The sequence below is a fragment of the Canis lupus genome, chromosome 37, assembly GCF_011100685.1.
Source record: "Canis lupus familiaris isolate Mischka breed German Shepherd chromosome 37, alternate assembly UU_Cfam_GSD_1.0, whole genome shotgun sequence".
In the NCBI taxonomy this organism is placed as follows: domain Eukaryota; kingdom Metazoa; phylum Chordata; class Mammalia; order Carnivora; family Canidae; genus Canis; species Canis lupus.
Window position 1 is genome coordinate 28630641 of NC_049258.1, and position 15865 is coordinate 28646505.

Genomic DNA, 15865 nt, shown 5'->3' on the forward strand with positions numbered 1-15865 from the left:
CCTGGGCCGAGGGAAGCAGGTGAAGCAAAATGAAATGATCCTGGTAGGAATGAGGGCAGAGGACACTGCGTTCGGCTGTGCTTCTGGGGCCGTGGAAACTTCGCCGGCTGTTCCAGAATGCAACAGGACACCGGGGAGGGGAGAGGGCGCATCCTCCCTTAACCTAGCACGCGGCCAAAGTTCACGAACCTTGGCCTACCTTAGGCAGAGCAGCCCGGTCCTCTCATGGGGGTCCACTCTGTATTTAGGTTAAACCGATACTGGGCTCTTTATTGATTTCTGTGTCTCCAGAAATATATGTGGGGTTATTTTTGGCAAAAAAATAAAAAAATAAAAATAAATTTCCCAAACTGCAATAGGTCAGGGTGCTGTTAATCAGGTACCATGATGGTTTGGAACAAAACTCTCTGTCACACAGTTGACAGGCAGTAGGCAGGAGTTTGGGGGACGGAAGTCAGCTCCAAAACCAAGACTACAGCATGTAACAGAGGAGGAAGAGCCAAGGATACTCTTTACAGTAGCAGGTGGCATTTATTGAGAGCATGCTGTGTGCCAAGCTTTATGACTTTATGCTCCCCTTTCTCTCTCATTAATATAATTCTCTCTCCCTCTTTTTTTTTTTTTTTAAAGATTTATATATTCATGAGAGACACAGGCAGAGGGAGAAGTAGGTTCCCTACGGGGAGCCCGATATGGGACTCGATCCCGGATCCTGGGATCACACCCTGAGCCAAAGGCAGATGCTCAACCGCTGAGCCACCACGGCGTCCCTCTCTCTCTTTTTCAAAGATTTATTTATTTATTTAAGAGACAGCATGCAAGTGGGGGTGGGTGGGGGAGAGGGAGAGGATGTTGAGCAGGCTCCTGGCTGAGTGTGGAGCCAGAGACCTGGGGTTCAATCTCAGGATCCTGACATCATGACCTGAGCCGAAATTAAGAGTCAGACGCTTCACTGACTAAGCCACCCTGGCTCCTCGTATCTTTCTTTCTAGAAGTACTTTTCAGTCTCTCATAGCACAGACATAAGAGGAAAATGTCTAGCTTGGCTTACTGCATGCAGTACCTTGAGGCAAACATTCTTGTGACGACTACCCAGGGCAGGTTTTGTCAATTCTTGCTTCATGTATTTGAGGTTATGTCAGTAGGTGCATAAACAATTTGGGTTTTGCTTTGTCATAATGAAATGTTGCAAGTCGTGATAGATGAGCTATGATATAAAGAGTTCCTCCTGGGGCAGCCCAGGTGGCTCAGCGGTTTAGTGCCGCCTTCAGCCCAGGGCCTGATCCTGGAGACCTGGGATCAAGTCCCACATCGGGCTCCGTGCATGGAGCTCTGCTTCTCCCTCTGCCTGTGTCTGCCTCTGTCTCTCTGTCTCTCATGAATAAATAAATAAAATCTTAAAAAAAAAAAGAGTTCCTCCTATGCTATTTCTGTCTCTGGCAATAGAGTTCCCGAAAACAGAGGTTTGTTGCTAGAATGTTCCCTCTGGGGGCACCTGGGTCGCTCAGTTATTGAGCATCTGCCTTCGGCTCAGGGTGTGACCCCAGGGTCCTGGGATCGGGTCCCACACTGGGTTCCCTGCAGGGACCCTGCTTCTCCCTCTGCCTGTGTCTTTGCCTCTCTCTGTGTGTCTCTCAGAATAAATAAATAAAATCTTTGGGGGAGAAAAAAAAGAATGTTCCCTCATTGTGGGCACACAATTAACGGCTGCCCAGCAAGGTGAATACTTGTAGCAGAGACTCCTTTGCGTTCCTTGTTCAGCAATGATTCCTCCAAAAATTATGTCAGGGAGGTGGTGTAGACCATGGGCTTGGAGAGTGGACTGTGGATTTAGAACAACCACTTCCTTTCCCTGGGGCTTGGGCAATTCATTCAACCTCTCTCTGCCATTTTTAATTCTTTGGAAAGGACTGTGGCTGCTCCATTGATACTGCAGCTGCATAAGGATTAGATGAAACTATTTCAGCAGAGCACACAGTCCAATACTTGGCATGTAGTAAATATCCAATAAATGTTAAATGACCTGATATCATTGCTGTCTTGTTGTATTACCTCCCTCGAACTGAGGCTCAGTTTAACACACTTTGTGAATTAAGTCCCCCTGCCGTGGACCCCTGATTATATAGTCCAGTGAGTAGATGCTAACTGACCTGACCCCTGAGGTCTTCCCGGTTCCTACAGCGCAGGTGTGCATCGGAATCATCGTGGTACTGATCGTGCACAACTATTGGTTCCTCTACGTCCCTTATCTGACATGGCTTTGCCTTGACTGGCGGACCCCAGAGCAGGGAGGCAGGAGATCCAACTGGGTCAGAAGCTGGACCGTTTGGAGGTATTTTAAGGACTATTTTCCAATTCACGTGAGTACATTTGTTTTCTGTAGTATTATTTGGAGCGGGGAGAAGAATGGAAATTTGTTTTCATCACAGATAGGTCAGGCTTTTCTCCTTCCAGAGGGAGAAAACCTTTTTCTTTGGCCCAAGTGACTAAATGGGACCTAAGCTAAATTGACACCATTTCGAAGGCTTTGTGGAGAGAGAGAACTTTCCAAGGTCTTCCAGGTTTTCTATTTATTTCTATTAATTTCTCAAGTCTCTGGGCTCAGGAAACAGTTTGTAAATTTGGAAACAGCTCTAACCCAGAGAACAACACAAGTTGTATTTCCCGTTTCCTTTTGACATAAAAACTAATCATGAGATTGTTTTGTTTTGCTTTGTTTCTTACTGGAAACTAATCTGGGACTGTGTTTTTTTTTTTTTTTTTTTTTTAACTCATTATATACTGTAGCTCATCAAAACTTGGGATTTGGATCCAAGTCACAACTATATATTTGGGTTTCACCCCCACGGAGTGCTTGTTGCTGGAGCCTTTGGAAATTTTTGTACGAATCATTCAGACTTCGAGGAGCTGTTTCCTGGCTTCACTGCGTATCTTCACGTGCTCCCATTTTGGTTCCGGTGTCCTCTCTTTCGAGAATATCTGATGACTAGCGGTAAGTGAAGGCAGGTCACTGTTCCTACAGTGTTGTCGGGCGGCAGGACTACGCAGGGTGTTCCCTCCCAAACACAGGTTCCTTTGTCAAACCCTGTGTCTGCAGCCCTGTCTGTTGCCTCATATGTTGCTCAGATGATTCTAGGCTCCCCCGCTGGACTGGAAGCTCCAGGAGGACATAGACTGTGTCTTTCTTTTCCACCCCAGGTGTCTAGCATAGTGCCTGGACTCCACGAATGTCCAGTAGATGTTAATTCAATGAAAGCATATAAATTGATGAATGCATTTTGTGCATCCAGATGTGGGGAAAAAAAAGGATCCTGGGTCAAACAAGCGAGAGATTACACCTTTGGAGAGGCACTTTGCATGTGTTTATGAGCCTCAGAGGTGGGAAATGTCCTCCACATGCCTTGAAGCAATGGCTGTGTATAAACTAAGCAAACTTAACCTGTCTTTTTCTTCCCAGATTAACTATAACTTGGCTCAGAAATGAGTTCATTCTACTCTGCCCTCTCTGAACTAGTGGAAGACTCTTGATTAATGAAACCAGGACTCTACCAATTCCAGGAATAAAATTTAGCTGGGATGCTAAGAAGACACTCTGAGTGTCCCCAGAGGCTAAGCTTGAGTTAAGGGCTCTCATTTCAATTTGAGGGGTTCAGATTTATTTGGTTTTCCAACCTGACCACCTTCCTGACCCAACGTGACCTGCAATACCTTACAGACCGCTTTATGTGTATGGTCATTGCGCGTGTTAATTATCATGGCCTCGCATTTCCAGAGTATAAAGAAAAGTTGATAGCCTCTTTTGGAAAATTTGTAATTTCAGGATGGCAAATTCAGAGATATTTCAGTGGCATATTCAGAGATAGAATTTTCCAGGGTCTTCCAGGTTTTCTGTTTCTTTCTATTTCTCAAGCCTCTGTTGTCATAACACACCTGATAGGAAATCACTAAGCCCCGGCAGACCGGGATCCCTGGCTGGGTTCTGTGGATGGACCTTCACCCGTGTATGGCCCTGGGCTCTCTGTCCAGCCTGGCCGTCACTGCATCTGGCCTCTAGAGGGTGCACCGAACCTCCAAACTACCATACGCGCCAAAAAAAAAAATTCCCTTCCGTGGTTTGTGGTCCTTGATTCGGTTATTTTTATAAAAGGAAAAAAAAAATTAAAGGGGAAGTTTTTTTAATTTCAAAAAAGCACAGAAATCTATCTACAGTATCCTGTTTGCGGATTCCAAGCCACAGATGATCTGGGGGTAGTGGTAACCGGAGAGCAGGTGTGGCCAATTTATGGCCCAAGAGATGTGGGTATGTGGGTACCCCCTCCCCGTGGCCATGTCACATGCATATAATCAGCCTTAAGAGTCTGCCTCCGTTTGGGGCCCCCACAGTCCCTGCCATTTGAGATGAAACGTGCCCGTTCCCTCTGGCCTGTGACAGCGTGCCGTCGTCTCCTTTTTGCCATACTTGAGATACCCGAAGAGCTAAATGAAAACGTGCAGCCTTGTGGCTGGTAGAGCTTTAGGGAGGTCCTTATCTCAGCGTGTGCGGAGTCCTCCTTTATTTCCCCGGAGCCAGGCTGCTAGGACAGCCTGGGCCACGGCGGCCCTCCGACCCCTGCCCGGCTCGGCTGTCGCCACGGCCCGAGAGCCCCGCGTGTGCCGAGCCCGTGTGGCAAGGAGCCAGCGGAGTCGCAGAGGTCCCTTGCGAGCAGCGCCTGCTTCGCTCTTACCCAAGAGATCTCTGCCCCTTGTAAGTCACGACCGTTCCTCTTGGTCCGTTTCGGTGACTCCGTCCTCGTCGGGGTCCACCAGGGCGTGCCGCGTGCCTCGGGGGTCGGCAGGGAGCAGAGCTCGGGCCCCACAGCCAAGCACGGCCCGGAGGGGCCGGTGTGAGCAACAGCTGGTAGATGTGACGAGCCTCGTGCTGGATGCGTCCTCGGGAGGGTGGCAGCTGTCTGTGTCACGTCATCACACCTGACAAGGCGTCCGGCCTGTAGCAGGTGCTCAGTGAGTGTGTTGAACCAAGGAACGAGTGATGGGTTGACGTGGTTGCCGCAAGGGGGGGGCGTCTATAGGGAAGGAGCTGCACTTCCGACCTGGATGACAAGATAGGTGATGGTCCCGGTTTCTCCGAGAGGTGATGTTGCGAGAATGACATGGAGAAAGTGCAGGGCACCGGGTTTAGGAACATGGAGTTTGAGGTGTCTTTGAGTTACCAAGGTAGAAATGACCTTGGAAGTATGGGAAGTGTGGAGGGGCGCCTGGGGGGCTCGGTGGTTGAGCGTCTGCCTTTGGCTTGGGTCATGATCCAGGGTCCTGGGATCGAGTCCCGCATCCGGCTCCCTACAGGGAGCCTGCTCCTCCCTCTGCCTGTGTCTCTGCTTCTCCCTGTGACTCTCATGAATAAATAAAATCTTTTTAAAAACTAAAAATTTTTTTTAATTTTTTAAAAAAAGGAAGTATGGGAGGAAGACATCCCAGGAGATAGATTTAGGAGAGCTCGGCACACCTAAGTGTTAGTTGAGTCCACGTGTGTAGATAGCATTAGAAGGATCACGGACCAAGAAGGAGCCTGTCTTAGTTCGGCCTGCTGTAACGCAGAACTGTAGACTGGGCGACGGGATATCCAAGATCAAGGCCCTGGCAGATCCAGGGTCCAGTTCGAGACCCTCTCTGGCTGAAGGGCAGCCATCCTGTTACATCCTCACATGACGGAGAGACAGCACCCTACCTCCCTCCCTCTTTTTATAAGAACACAGATCCCATTTGGGGGGCTATGTTCTCATGACCCCATTACTTCCTAAAGGCCCTATTTCTTAATACCATCCTACGGGGGATGAGGGTTTCAACATAGAGATTTTAGAGGAATGAACATATGCAGTTCTTAGAGCCCTAAGACCGAGCAGCATTTAAGGATGGCCTATCAGCAGAGCCTAGAGAGGGACCGGAGGCATGGCCAGAGGAGAGCCGGGGTCTGATAGCCCCAAAGGCCCTCTTTCCAATGGAAGTAATGCCTCCAGCTCCCGCTCAGCACATGCAGGGCAGATGGTGATGCCTTGAACTCAGGGGAAGTTCAAACCCATTGAGACTCAGCTTCTCTATCCTCACCCCCGCCACCCTCTGCCTCCTTAGTAAGTGGTTGGTCACTCGGAATCCTGAATTATTTTCTATTCCCCCAGTAATAGGATCTCACAGTAAAATGAGCATATAGTTTTCCTTTGAGAAGTGAAGTGTGTTGTGTCTTAATAAAGCCTGTCTGACGCATTCTTGTATGACTCAAAGAAAACGGTTAAAGCCAAGAATGGAAGAAAATGATAAGACTTTAAAAAGCAATTATCTCTGAAATACAGGTCATTGAGTGGCTTGTGCTTTCATTTTTTCTCTTTTCCTTTAAGACTTCATGGTATTTTCCTCCAAGAGTACATAGTATGTTCAAAGTCTGAAAAGGAGTTTTTAAAAGTTATTTTTCTGTGGGAAAAAGCCTGGTACAAAGACTGAACAATTATATGACTGTCTTCAATAAACAATTTACTAAAATCAGACTAGACATTTTGAAACCATGTAAAGATCTGGTTATTTGTCAAATGTCTGAATTTTTAAACACCATTTACACTATAAATCTAAGTTTGGGAAACAACCCATATAGGATATCTGAAAACAGGCCCTTTTGTGTTCAGAAGATCCAGTGTAACCTCTTGGAAAGGATATGCTTTTTGATCCTGAGCCAAGATTCACCAGGGTGGTAGTGGTCAAGGCCACCATGTACAGCTATGCAGGTTGTGCACTGAACAACTGCACAAGGCACCTTTTACTTATCATACAATATGAATAGAGTCCACAGAATTGAGCAAGTGTACAGCCCACCCAAATAAGTGGTGAATCTAATAACAAGTGACATTTTAATGACCTAACCCATCACCTGCCGAAATGTTAGATCTTATTAATGGAATATGTTACCAAAGATCTATCTGGCTGTGACAAAATTATAAATAGAAGCTGTTCCAAATGTAAGCAGGGCCGGGAATTTTGTTAAATGTTCACTGACGTCATAGAACATTATGGTGAAGAATATTTTCATTTTTAAGACACGCTAAATACTTAAGCCCTTTTGTTTTCTTCATTAAGGGTCAGTCTCAGTTTCTAAGAGAAGTGTGTCCTATGTGCTGAGCAAGGAGGGAGGTGGAAACATTTCAGTCATTGTTCTTGGGGGTGCAGAAGAATCACTGGATGCCCATCCTGGAAAATTCACTCTGTTCATCCGCCAGCGGAAAGGATTTGTTAAAGTGGCTTTGACCCATGGGTAAGTCGCTTCTCGTTTCCAGTACCTGGGGTAGAGAAGTTAAGGCATCATTAAATGAACACAACAAATAAGGTAATTTTTCTCGTCCTTAAAGCAGACTTCCTCTTAGCTGACCTTACGGTAAAAGCAGATGTGGATGTTCATGGAAAATGGGTACAACCTTCCCACTGAGGGAGTTCAGCCCCGTGGGAGCCAGAAGTTAAACTTACCTTTAAAGGCAAAGCAAGGACGGGGCGCCCAGGTGGCTCAGTCAGTTGGGCCTATACCTTCGGCTCCGGTCATGATCCCAGGTCCTGGGATCGAGCCCCACATGAGTCCCCTGCTCCTCAGGGAGGCTGCTTCTCTCTTTCCCAGGGCTGCTCCCTGCCTCTCATTCATGTTCATTCTCTCTCTCTCTCTCTCTCTCTCTCTCTCTCTCTCAAATAAATAAATAGATCCGGACAGCCCAGGTGGCTTAGTGGTTTAATGCCACCTTCAGCCCAGGGTGTGATCCTGGAGTCCGGGATCGAGTCCTGCATCAGGCTCCTTGCATGGAGCTTGCTTCTCCCTCTGCCTGTGTCTCTGCTCCCCCCCTTCTCTCTCATGAATAAATAAATAAAATCTTTAAAATAATAAGTTAATAGAATCCTTTTTTAAAAAACAAGCAAAAATACAAAACTTTATATATACAGAGTATAAACGTCCAGCCCAATGAACAAACGAATCATGGCCCCAACGATAGGTAGAAAAGAAGCCTCCTGGGGCCTTGATTTTTCTATGGAATAAAATCCCACGAGTCATTGACCTGCTAAAGTACGTCCCCAAAGGGTTTCAAACAGAAGTCGGTTTCACTGTGTGGGATGTGAACTTAGTGATACAGGGAGATGTGGGGACTTTGGAAAGTGGTTGGGATATGTTGCAGAAGTCCTCTGAACAGAAGAAAATACTTAAATCTTTTTCCTTAAAAAAAAATGCATATTCTTCCCCCCTTTGTTATTTGTAGTGCCTCCTTGGTCCCGGTGTTTTCTTTTGGAGAAAATGAACTATTTAAGCAAGTTAACAACCCTGAAGGCTCATGGCTTCGAACTGTGCAGGAGAAGCTACAGAAGATCATGGGATTTGCTTTGCCTCTGTTCCATGCCAGAGGGATTTTTCAATACAATTTTGGCCTGATGCCCTATAGGAAACCTATCCACACTGTGGGTATGTACATCGAAGACTAAAGGCTTGCTAGGATGAGTAGACGCATCACCTTAACCTTGAGCATCGTTATTGCTGCTGATTGCAGTGCTTAGGCGAGAAAAATGGCTTTGAGTAAAGAACTTCCTAAAATAAGAATCCTGTAGATGGTAGTTGAGCCTCATTTACAGTATGCCTTTTAGCCAAGAAATGACTGCATTTTCCATTTGGGAATTGATCACTTTCAGGAATACTACTATTGAACTGCAGGGAGAATCCAATTTCGACATCGAGTTTCTAGTACTCTCCACGAGTGTGTTTCTCTGCCAGCAGATTGTAACATAGCAATTCTGTGATGAACACATTTACATCAGTCTATGAGTATCGGCAGATTTCTGTGTAACAGGTGTCGTCGTCGTCTTTGTGTTCGGTTCACATGGGCACTGGCTTCTGTAGCAAGAGCACGTTGGGGATCCACACGCTATTTTTATATGTATTTTCATATGAGCTGATTTTATTTTAAAACGTGGTACATTGGGAAGGAATTGAGATGGAGGAGGAGGGTGATGGACTCTTGGTTAGGGCCGAGGGGCAGAGTCCTGAGCCCTTCCCATTGCAAGTGACCTGGGGTGCGGAACAGGAGAAAGTGCTGAGCCGGGGGCTACGAGCACAGTTACCCGAGCTGTGTGCTTCATCTGAAGCTGGAAGGAATAGTTTCACCACAGATGGGCCATTAAATGACATCCCAAAATTTTGTTTTTAGATCTGTTTCATTAGAATGGGATTTGACTCCTACCATCAGGTTCTGAGAGCTTTGCATGGCACGTGGGGTCATGTGACACCATTTAAAAATGCCGTTATTTAACTCAAATGGAATGTTACCAGACTGATCAGTTTGTGTAGTGGGAACACAGAGATAAGTTTGCGATTGTGTTTTTCCAAGCTAAGCTAGTTACGTTTCTTTGGCGTAATATGTACTAACAAGGTAATCGACGTGGGTTAGGCCCTGATTTCTCTTTGCCGTAATATTAAATCGTCATTTCTGGTTCCTTATCTGCAAAGTCCCAGAGTTGACATTTTGGGAGATATAGGGGAAATTGAAAGACACAATTTTTGGGAACTATAAGTTCAATCAAGTGGAGCTCATGCACAGGCAATACGTTGCAGGGTTGAAAGCCAAATATATTTTGTGGATTTAAATGATGACAGTTATCCCCCTGGTGGGGTTAAAGTTTAGTTTTAAGTTAAGTGGTTACCGTAGGATACAGCCTGGTTATAACTCTACAGACAGATAATGAGCTGGTCGGGGAGTCAAATGGAAATGACTGAATCTGAATTCTTTGTTGAGACTAGAAAACCTAGAGCTCTGGTTTTTGTTCTTGCCTAACGTGCTTCTCTTCAAGATTTAGAATAAGGGAAAATTGGGACACCACCTGGGGGGCTCAGTGGTTGAGCATCTGCCTTTGGCCCAGCGCATGATCCCTGGGTCCTGGGATTGAGTCCCACATTGGGCTCCCTTCAGGGAGCCTGCTTCTCCCTCTGACTTAGTCTCTGCCTCTCTCTGTGTGTCTCTCATGAATAAATAAATAAAATATTAAAAAAAAAAAAGAATAAGGGAAAATGACTTCAACGTGCCCTTCCACTTAGCTCCCAAATTACTTCATTGGAAATGCCATATCTAGTCTCTAGCATCCTCAGTCTCCTGCTATTATTTGAAGCCTTTTAAAAACGAAGCTGAGAATATGAATGTTTACATAAAATCTTAGCTGGCGTGCATGTGATCTCCTGGTGGTGAGTGGAAGTCAGATGCTTGAGGGCAGCCTGATGTGGGCCCCCCGCGCACCTGTCACACCCTGTGTACATTTAAAGGCTTTTACTTGTGGGGAGCCTGGCTGGCTTAGTCAGTAGAGCACACGATGCTCCACCTCCGGGTTGTGAGTTCAAGCCCTACAGTGGGCTTGGAGCCGACTTAAAAAAAATAAAATGAAGACTTTTATTTGAAATAACACAGAGGAAAAAAAAAATAAAAAAAAAAAAAAGAAAAGAAATAACACAGAGGAGTATAGAGTATTGACAGTTCCATAAACAGAAACAAAGCTGGGATGCCTGGGTGGCTCAGTGGTTGAACACCTGCCTTCAGCATAGGGCATGATCCCAAGGTCCTGGGATTGAGTCCCATGTCGGGCTTCCTTCTCTGTGGGGAGCCTACTTTTCCCTCTGCCTGCTACTCCCCTTGCTTGTGCGCTCTCGTTCTCTCCCTCTCTTCCTCTCTCTCTCTCTTTTTTTCTCTCTCTTTAATAAATAAAGTCTTAAAAAAAAAAAAGGGCGGAAGACATGAACAGAGGTTTCTCCAAAGAGGAAATACAGGTGGCCAACAGATACATGAAAAGATGCTCCACATCCCTCAGCATCAAGGAGATGCAAACCAAAACCACAATGAGATGTCACCTCACACCTGTCTGAGTGACTAAACTAGAAAACACAAGAAACAACACGTGTTGGTGAGGATGTGGAGAAATGGGAACCCTCCCCTCGTGCTCTGTTGGTAGGAGTGTAAACAGTACAGCCACCGTAGAAGACAGTATAGAGGTTCCACAAAAAGTTGAAAATGGACCTGCCCCGTGATCCAGTAATTGCACAATTGGGTATTAAACCAAGAAAATACGAAGACACAAATTGAAAGAGATACATGCACCCCTATGATTACTGCAGCATTATTTACAACCGCCAAGTTACCGAAGCAGCCCAGGCATCCATGGATTAATGAATTAAGAAGATGTGGCATATATATTCAGTGAAGTATTCAGCTGTGAAAAAAGAGTGAAATCTTGCCATTTGCAACAACATGGATGGAGGACAGTATAATGCTCAGCATAAGCCAGAGAAAGAAAAGTGCCATATGATCTCACTCGTATGTGGAATTTAAGAAAAAAAAAAAAAAAAACAAGCAAAGGAAAAAAAAGAGAAACCAAGAAATAGATGCTTAACTGTAGAGAACAAACAGGTCACCAGAGGGGAGATCGGTGGGGGGGGATGAGGGGAATAGGTGGTGGGGATGAAGAGAACGCTTATCATGATGAGCACTGAGCAATGCATAGAATTGCTGACTCACTATGCTGTACACCTGGAACTAATATAATACTATGTATTAGCTATACTGGAATTAAAGTAAAAGCCTAAGTAAAAAAGTAAAAAAAAAAAAAAAAAGAAGAAGAAGAAGATACCATATATTTGGTTTACACATTATGCAAATAGCATTAATTTACATATTTTGTTATTGTCAGTTTATCAAAAGCTAGTAAGATGTTCCCATACCTTGTGTTTCATTACATAAATGATGGAAAGAAACGGATTTAAATATCACATCCATCGTGATAACCAGGAGGGATAACTGAAAGAAGTTTAGACTGTAAGAACCACGTGTAAAGAATTGCAGTTCCTTGGAATTGCTCTGTGTGTTTCTACAATATCGAGCTCCGGGAAAGCAGGGACTCTGCTTCATTCCTGGCACCCACAGGATAGAGGCTCAAGGCACATATGTAAACAAATCATTCTTCTCTTCGGTTTCCAGGTCTCCAACAAGTACGCGTTAAACATTCTAAGGCAAGCTACCGTTAAATTCGCAGTGTAGAGCCAGTATGGGTGTGAGGATGCGAAGTTGCCTGTTTGGGGAAGAAAGTAAGAGAGGCAAGGAAACTTGCCATTTAAAGGGAGAAGATTTCATACATCCTGGTGTGTGTCAATTTTAATTTTTGAAAGTTCATGTTGGAAAATCTCAAGGGAAAAAAAAAAAAAAAAAAAAAAAAAAAAAAAAAAAAAAAAAGAAAATCTCAAGGGTCCAGAAAAGTCTCGTGAGTAGAAAAATGAACCCTCCCCCACTCACCAGCTGGTAACATTTACTACAGTTTTTCTCTCTCCAACGGTATAATAAATACCCTCTACTGTTGTTATTGCTCAACTGAGTATGCAGACATCATGGCGTTTGCTGCTGTGTATCTCCCCTAAGAGCAAGATGATTCTCTCCTGTAATGTCAGTGCAATTCAGGAAATCAGGCGTTGATAGATAGCTGTTAGCCAGTGTAGAGTGTGTATTCAAATTCCACCAACTGCCACAATAATTTCCTTCTTAGCTTTTGGGGGTTAGTGGGCAGGGAGGGTCAAGTGCTTCTTTTCCTAAACAGGATCATATGTTGCATCCAGTTTTTACACCTCTTCAACCTGCTTCCAGCTGGATTAGTCTTTCAACTTCCTTTGGTCTTCATGACACGAGCAGTGGGGAGGAGTATATAAGTCAGTGGTTTGTAGAACGTTCCCCAACTTGAGTTGGCGTGTTTCAGTCATGATGACGCCCCACTTCTGTATACGTGGCAGGAATTCCACAGAAGTGGTGTTGTGTCTTCCTCAGTGCATCATATCAAGAGGCCCTTGGTGTCACTTTGTGCCATTGTTGGGGATATTCATTTTGATCACTTGAGTGGAGTGCTTGCCAGGTTTCTCTACTATAAAGTTAAATCATAAAGATTTATCTACAGACATCTTTATATGTTTATATATGTGAATATATAATCTGTATCATATATGTATTTATTGAGACTTTTTGCTTTTCATTAATGAGTAACCTGGGGATAGTGTTACTTAGATACTGTGTAACTATTCTGCTCATCAGCCTTTACTTGATGGCTTTAATATCCATTGATAATTCCTGCCTGAATCAATTAAGGCAGTTACGGTTGCAAACTGGTGGTGGTCTAACTCTTGCATTCCTTCCCTATTAATCAATCGGCTCTCCCTCCTCCCAGTGTTAGATTATTTGAACTCTGGATACCCAGAGAGGCTTGTCGGCTGGGTTGACAAGGAAGGGTCTCCATCCTGTCCAGTCTCACAACTTCCACTGGCTTCATAACTCCTTAGTCTGCCTTTTAATTATGGATGTGATGGGCGTGTTTGTTTCATTTTTAAACTTACGGCAAAACGGAAAAATATAACCACTGCCATTAAGAAATTGGTTCTTTCTATTGTAGGCCCAACATGGTGGTAGTGGCTGACGCTCAGACACCAGCCACACAAAGACCTCAATGTTGACATTAAGGAGCTGTTTATCGTGCATTAGCCAGGTGTACAAAAGAAAGCGATGTGGGTTTGGGATCTGATTCAGGGTGACTTAGGCGGCTTCATTTCTCCTCCCCGAGCCTCGGACTTTCCAACTCTGGAGAAGAGACTGTTATAATTTTCCTGTCTTTGCCCAGGGTTATTCTGGGCATCAAATGACATGGTAGGTAGGAAAGCACTCCGTACACCCCAGGTGCTAGGAGATTATGGGGTGGTATATACTGCAGGAAGCTTCCTGGCCTGATTGTTGAGAGCTCTTAAATGTGTTTCCATCTTTGTAAGTATTCTTGCCTTAGTGTTTGTCTGAATCAAATCATGGGGAAATAGACAAATTCAGATCGTGAGACATTGTGTTGAACAACCGGTCTGGATTCTTCCAAAATATTGAGGTCATGAAAGACCAAAAGGAGAGAGCACCCAAAGACACAACAGCTGGCATGGGGAAAACGACTCTAAGGATATCATTGAGATCATTCATCGAGTTTGAATGTGGATTTAGTACAAAATAATATGTAGAAGTGTGATGATGGTGGTATTAGAAAGGACAGTGTTCTTGTTCTTAGGTGCTTCATGCCGCAATATTTGGGGACGATAACACGATTGAACCATTAATGTCTACAAGCTATTTTCAAATGGGTCGACAAAATAAAAATAACGCATATGTACATATGTGCATGCATGTGCACACAAACTATTCAAAACTCCAGATTTTAGAGGAAGAGTATGCAAGTGCTTACTTCATTATTCTTTCTATAATTTTGAATTTTTTAGCATAAAGGCAGGAAAAGGAATGTGCTTTAATAGAATACAACTGGTTTGAAACCACTTGAGGACAAAAGTAGTCCATTATATTTCAAGTCATTATTGTTTCCTGATGGGAAGAAAAGAGCAGGCTAAGGGATTCTCTGAAATGCAAAGAAAGGAAGGGGTGCCTAATTTAAATTTGAATGTAAAGTAGGGATTTAAGGAGATAAAAATGATCCGGGAGATTAGCATGGTGCCCAGTACAACCCATTAAGTATTTAATAAATGTTTTTGAGTGAGTGTGTGAGTGCTTACACACACTCACACACACACACCTCTTACATTGAGCATATTTGAGCCTCTGCTATAAGTCAGGGGTTCAGTGAGCCCAAGTCTCATGGGCACCCACACGTTGACTCTTCCTGACCCTGGACCAGTAGCCTCGCTTTCTCTAGTGTACAGCTGTGCAGCATCCAGAGAAGGTCTGATTCCTGTGTGAGACCGTCAGAGCCATAAACTTGGTGGCATTTTCATGCTTAAAGAAAAATAGAGCAAAGATTCCTTATTGCAGAGGATCTACTCTTTGCCTCGATGAGAAGAAAATAATGCCCATTTCCAAACTCCTCTCCAGCTGTGTGTACACTGGCTATGAAGCTGCTCATTCTTCTTCTCAGGTAAACACGACACAGCACCCTAGAGATGGGGGTGAGGCTGCTCTGCGAGGCCGTAAGTGCATAACTAATCTTGAATTGCTGGATGGAGTTGGAAAATGGAACAAATGCTCCCGCCAGCTATAAAAAGCACCGAAACATAAACAGGGCCGCTATGATTCCTGACTGCCACAAGGAGATGTTGGCTGAGTTTTCCAGGGCAGGAGTTCATTTCCAAGAGCAGGCTGAGGCAACTGGGTTTTTCCCTTTGTGTTGTAAAAAGAGAGTTACAGGGCAATTTGCAGCTAACTTAGTCTTTAGGTTTGTTTTCTTTTCCTTGGCAGTAAAAAATTTCCTTTTTGTAGAGAGAGAATTCTGGTCTCCTACGGCTCTGGAGACCCTTCATAGATTTGCAAGTCTTTGCTTTGTTACCTCTGTCTTTAACCCTAAAAAGTAATTGAGAAATATTTCTTAATTTCTAATCCAGTTTTAGGGTTAGTGGGGGGGGGGGGGGCAGGAGTACTGGCTTTACCTCCTGAATTCTGTGTGTGTGTGTATGTGTCTGTAGTTTGGGAATTTCCAGCATCTCAGCTTCTCTACGTGTAAATGAGAGAGGCAAGGATGAAGCAGTCCATCTCACACTTTAAAAGGAAAGGTCTTATGATAAATTGAGTATATATGGGCATGTTTGAGCTCTCTGGAAGAACCATCTAATATATAGTGAACCCATTAAAAAGAAAAGAACAGGATTGAGATTAGCTGTAGGAGGGACGCCTGGGTGGCTTGGTGGTTGAGCATCTGCCTTTTTGGCTCAGGGCGTGATCCCAGGGTCCTGGAATCGAGTCTCACATGGGGCTCCCAGCATGGAGCCTGCTTCTTCCTCTGCCCGTGTCTCTCATGAATAAATAAA

General features: G+C 44.5%; 1 protein-coding gene across 1 annotated transcript in view; it reads left to right on the forward strand.

The window, feature by feature from the left end:
• MOGAT1 (monoacylglycerol O-acyltransferase 1) overlaps positions 1 to 15865 on the forward strand; it is a 37187-nt gene that overhangs the window by 13633 nt on the left and 7689 nt on the right. Inside the window, exons 2-5 of the mRNA XM_038585873.1 lie at positions 2182 to 2360; positions 2788 to 2992; positions 7120 to 7294; positions 8277 to 8476. Of these exons, the coding sequence (XP_038441801.1) occupies positions 2182 to 2360; positions 2788 to 2992; positions 7120 to 7294; positions 8277 to 8476 (759 nt within the window). The remainder of the gene's footprint in view (positions 1 to 2181; positions 2361 to 2787; positions 2993 to 7119; positions 7295 to 8276; positions 8477 to 15865) is intronic.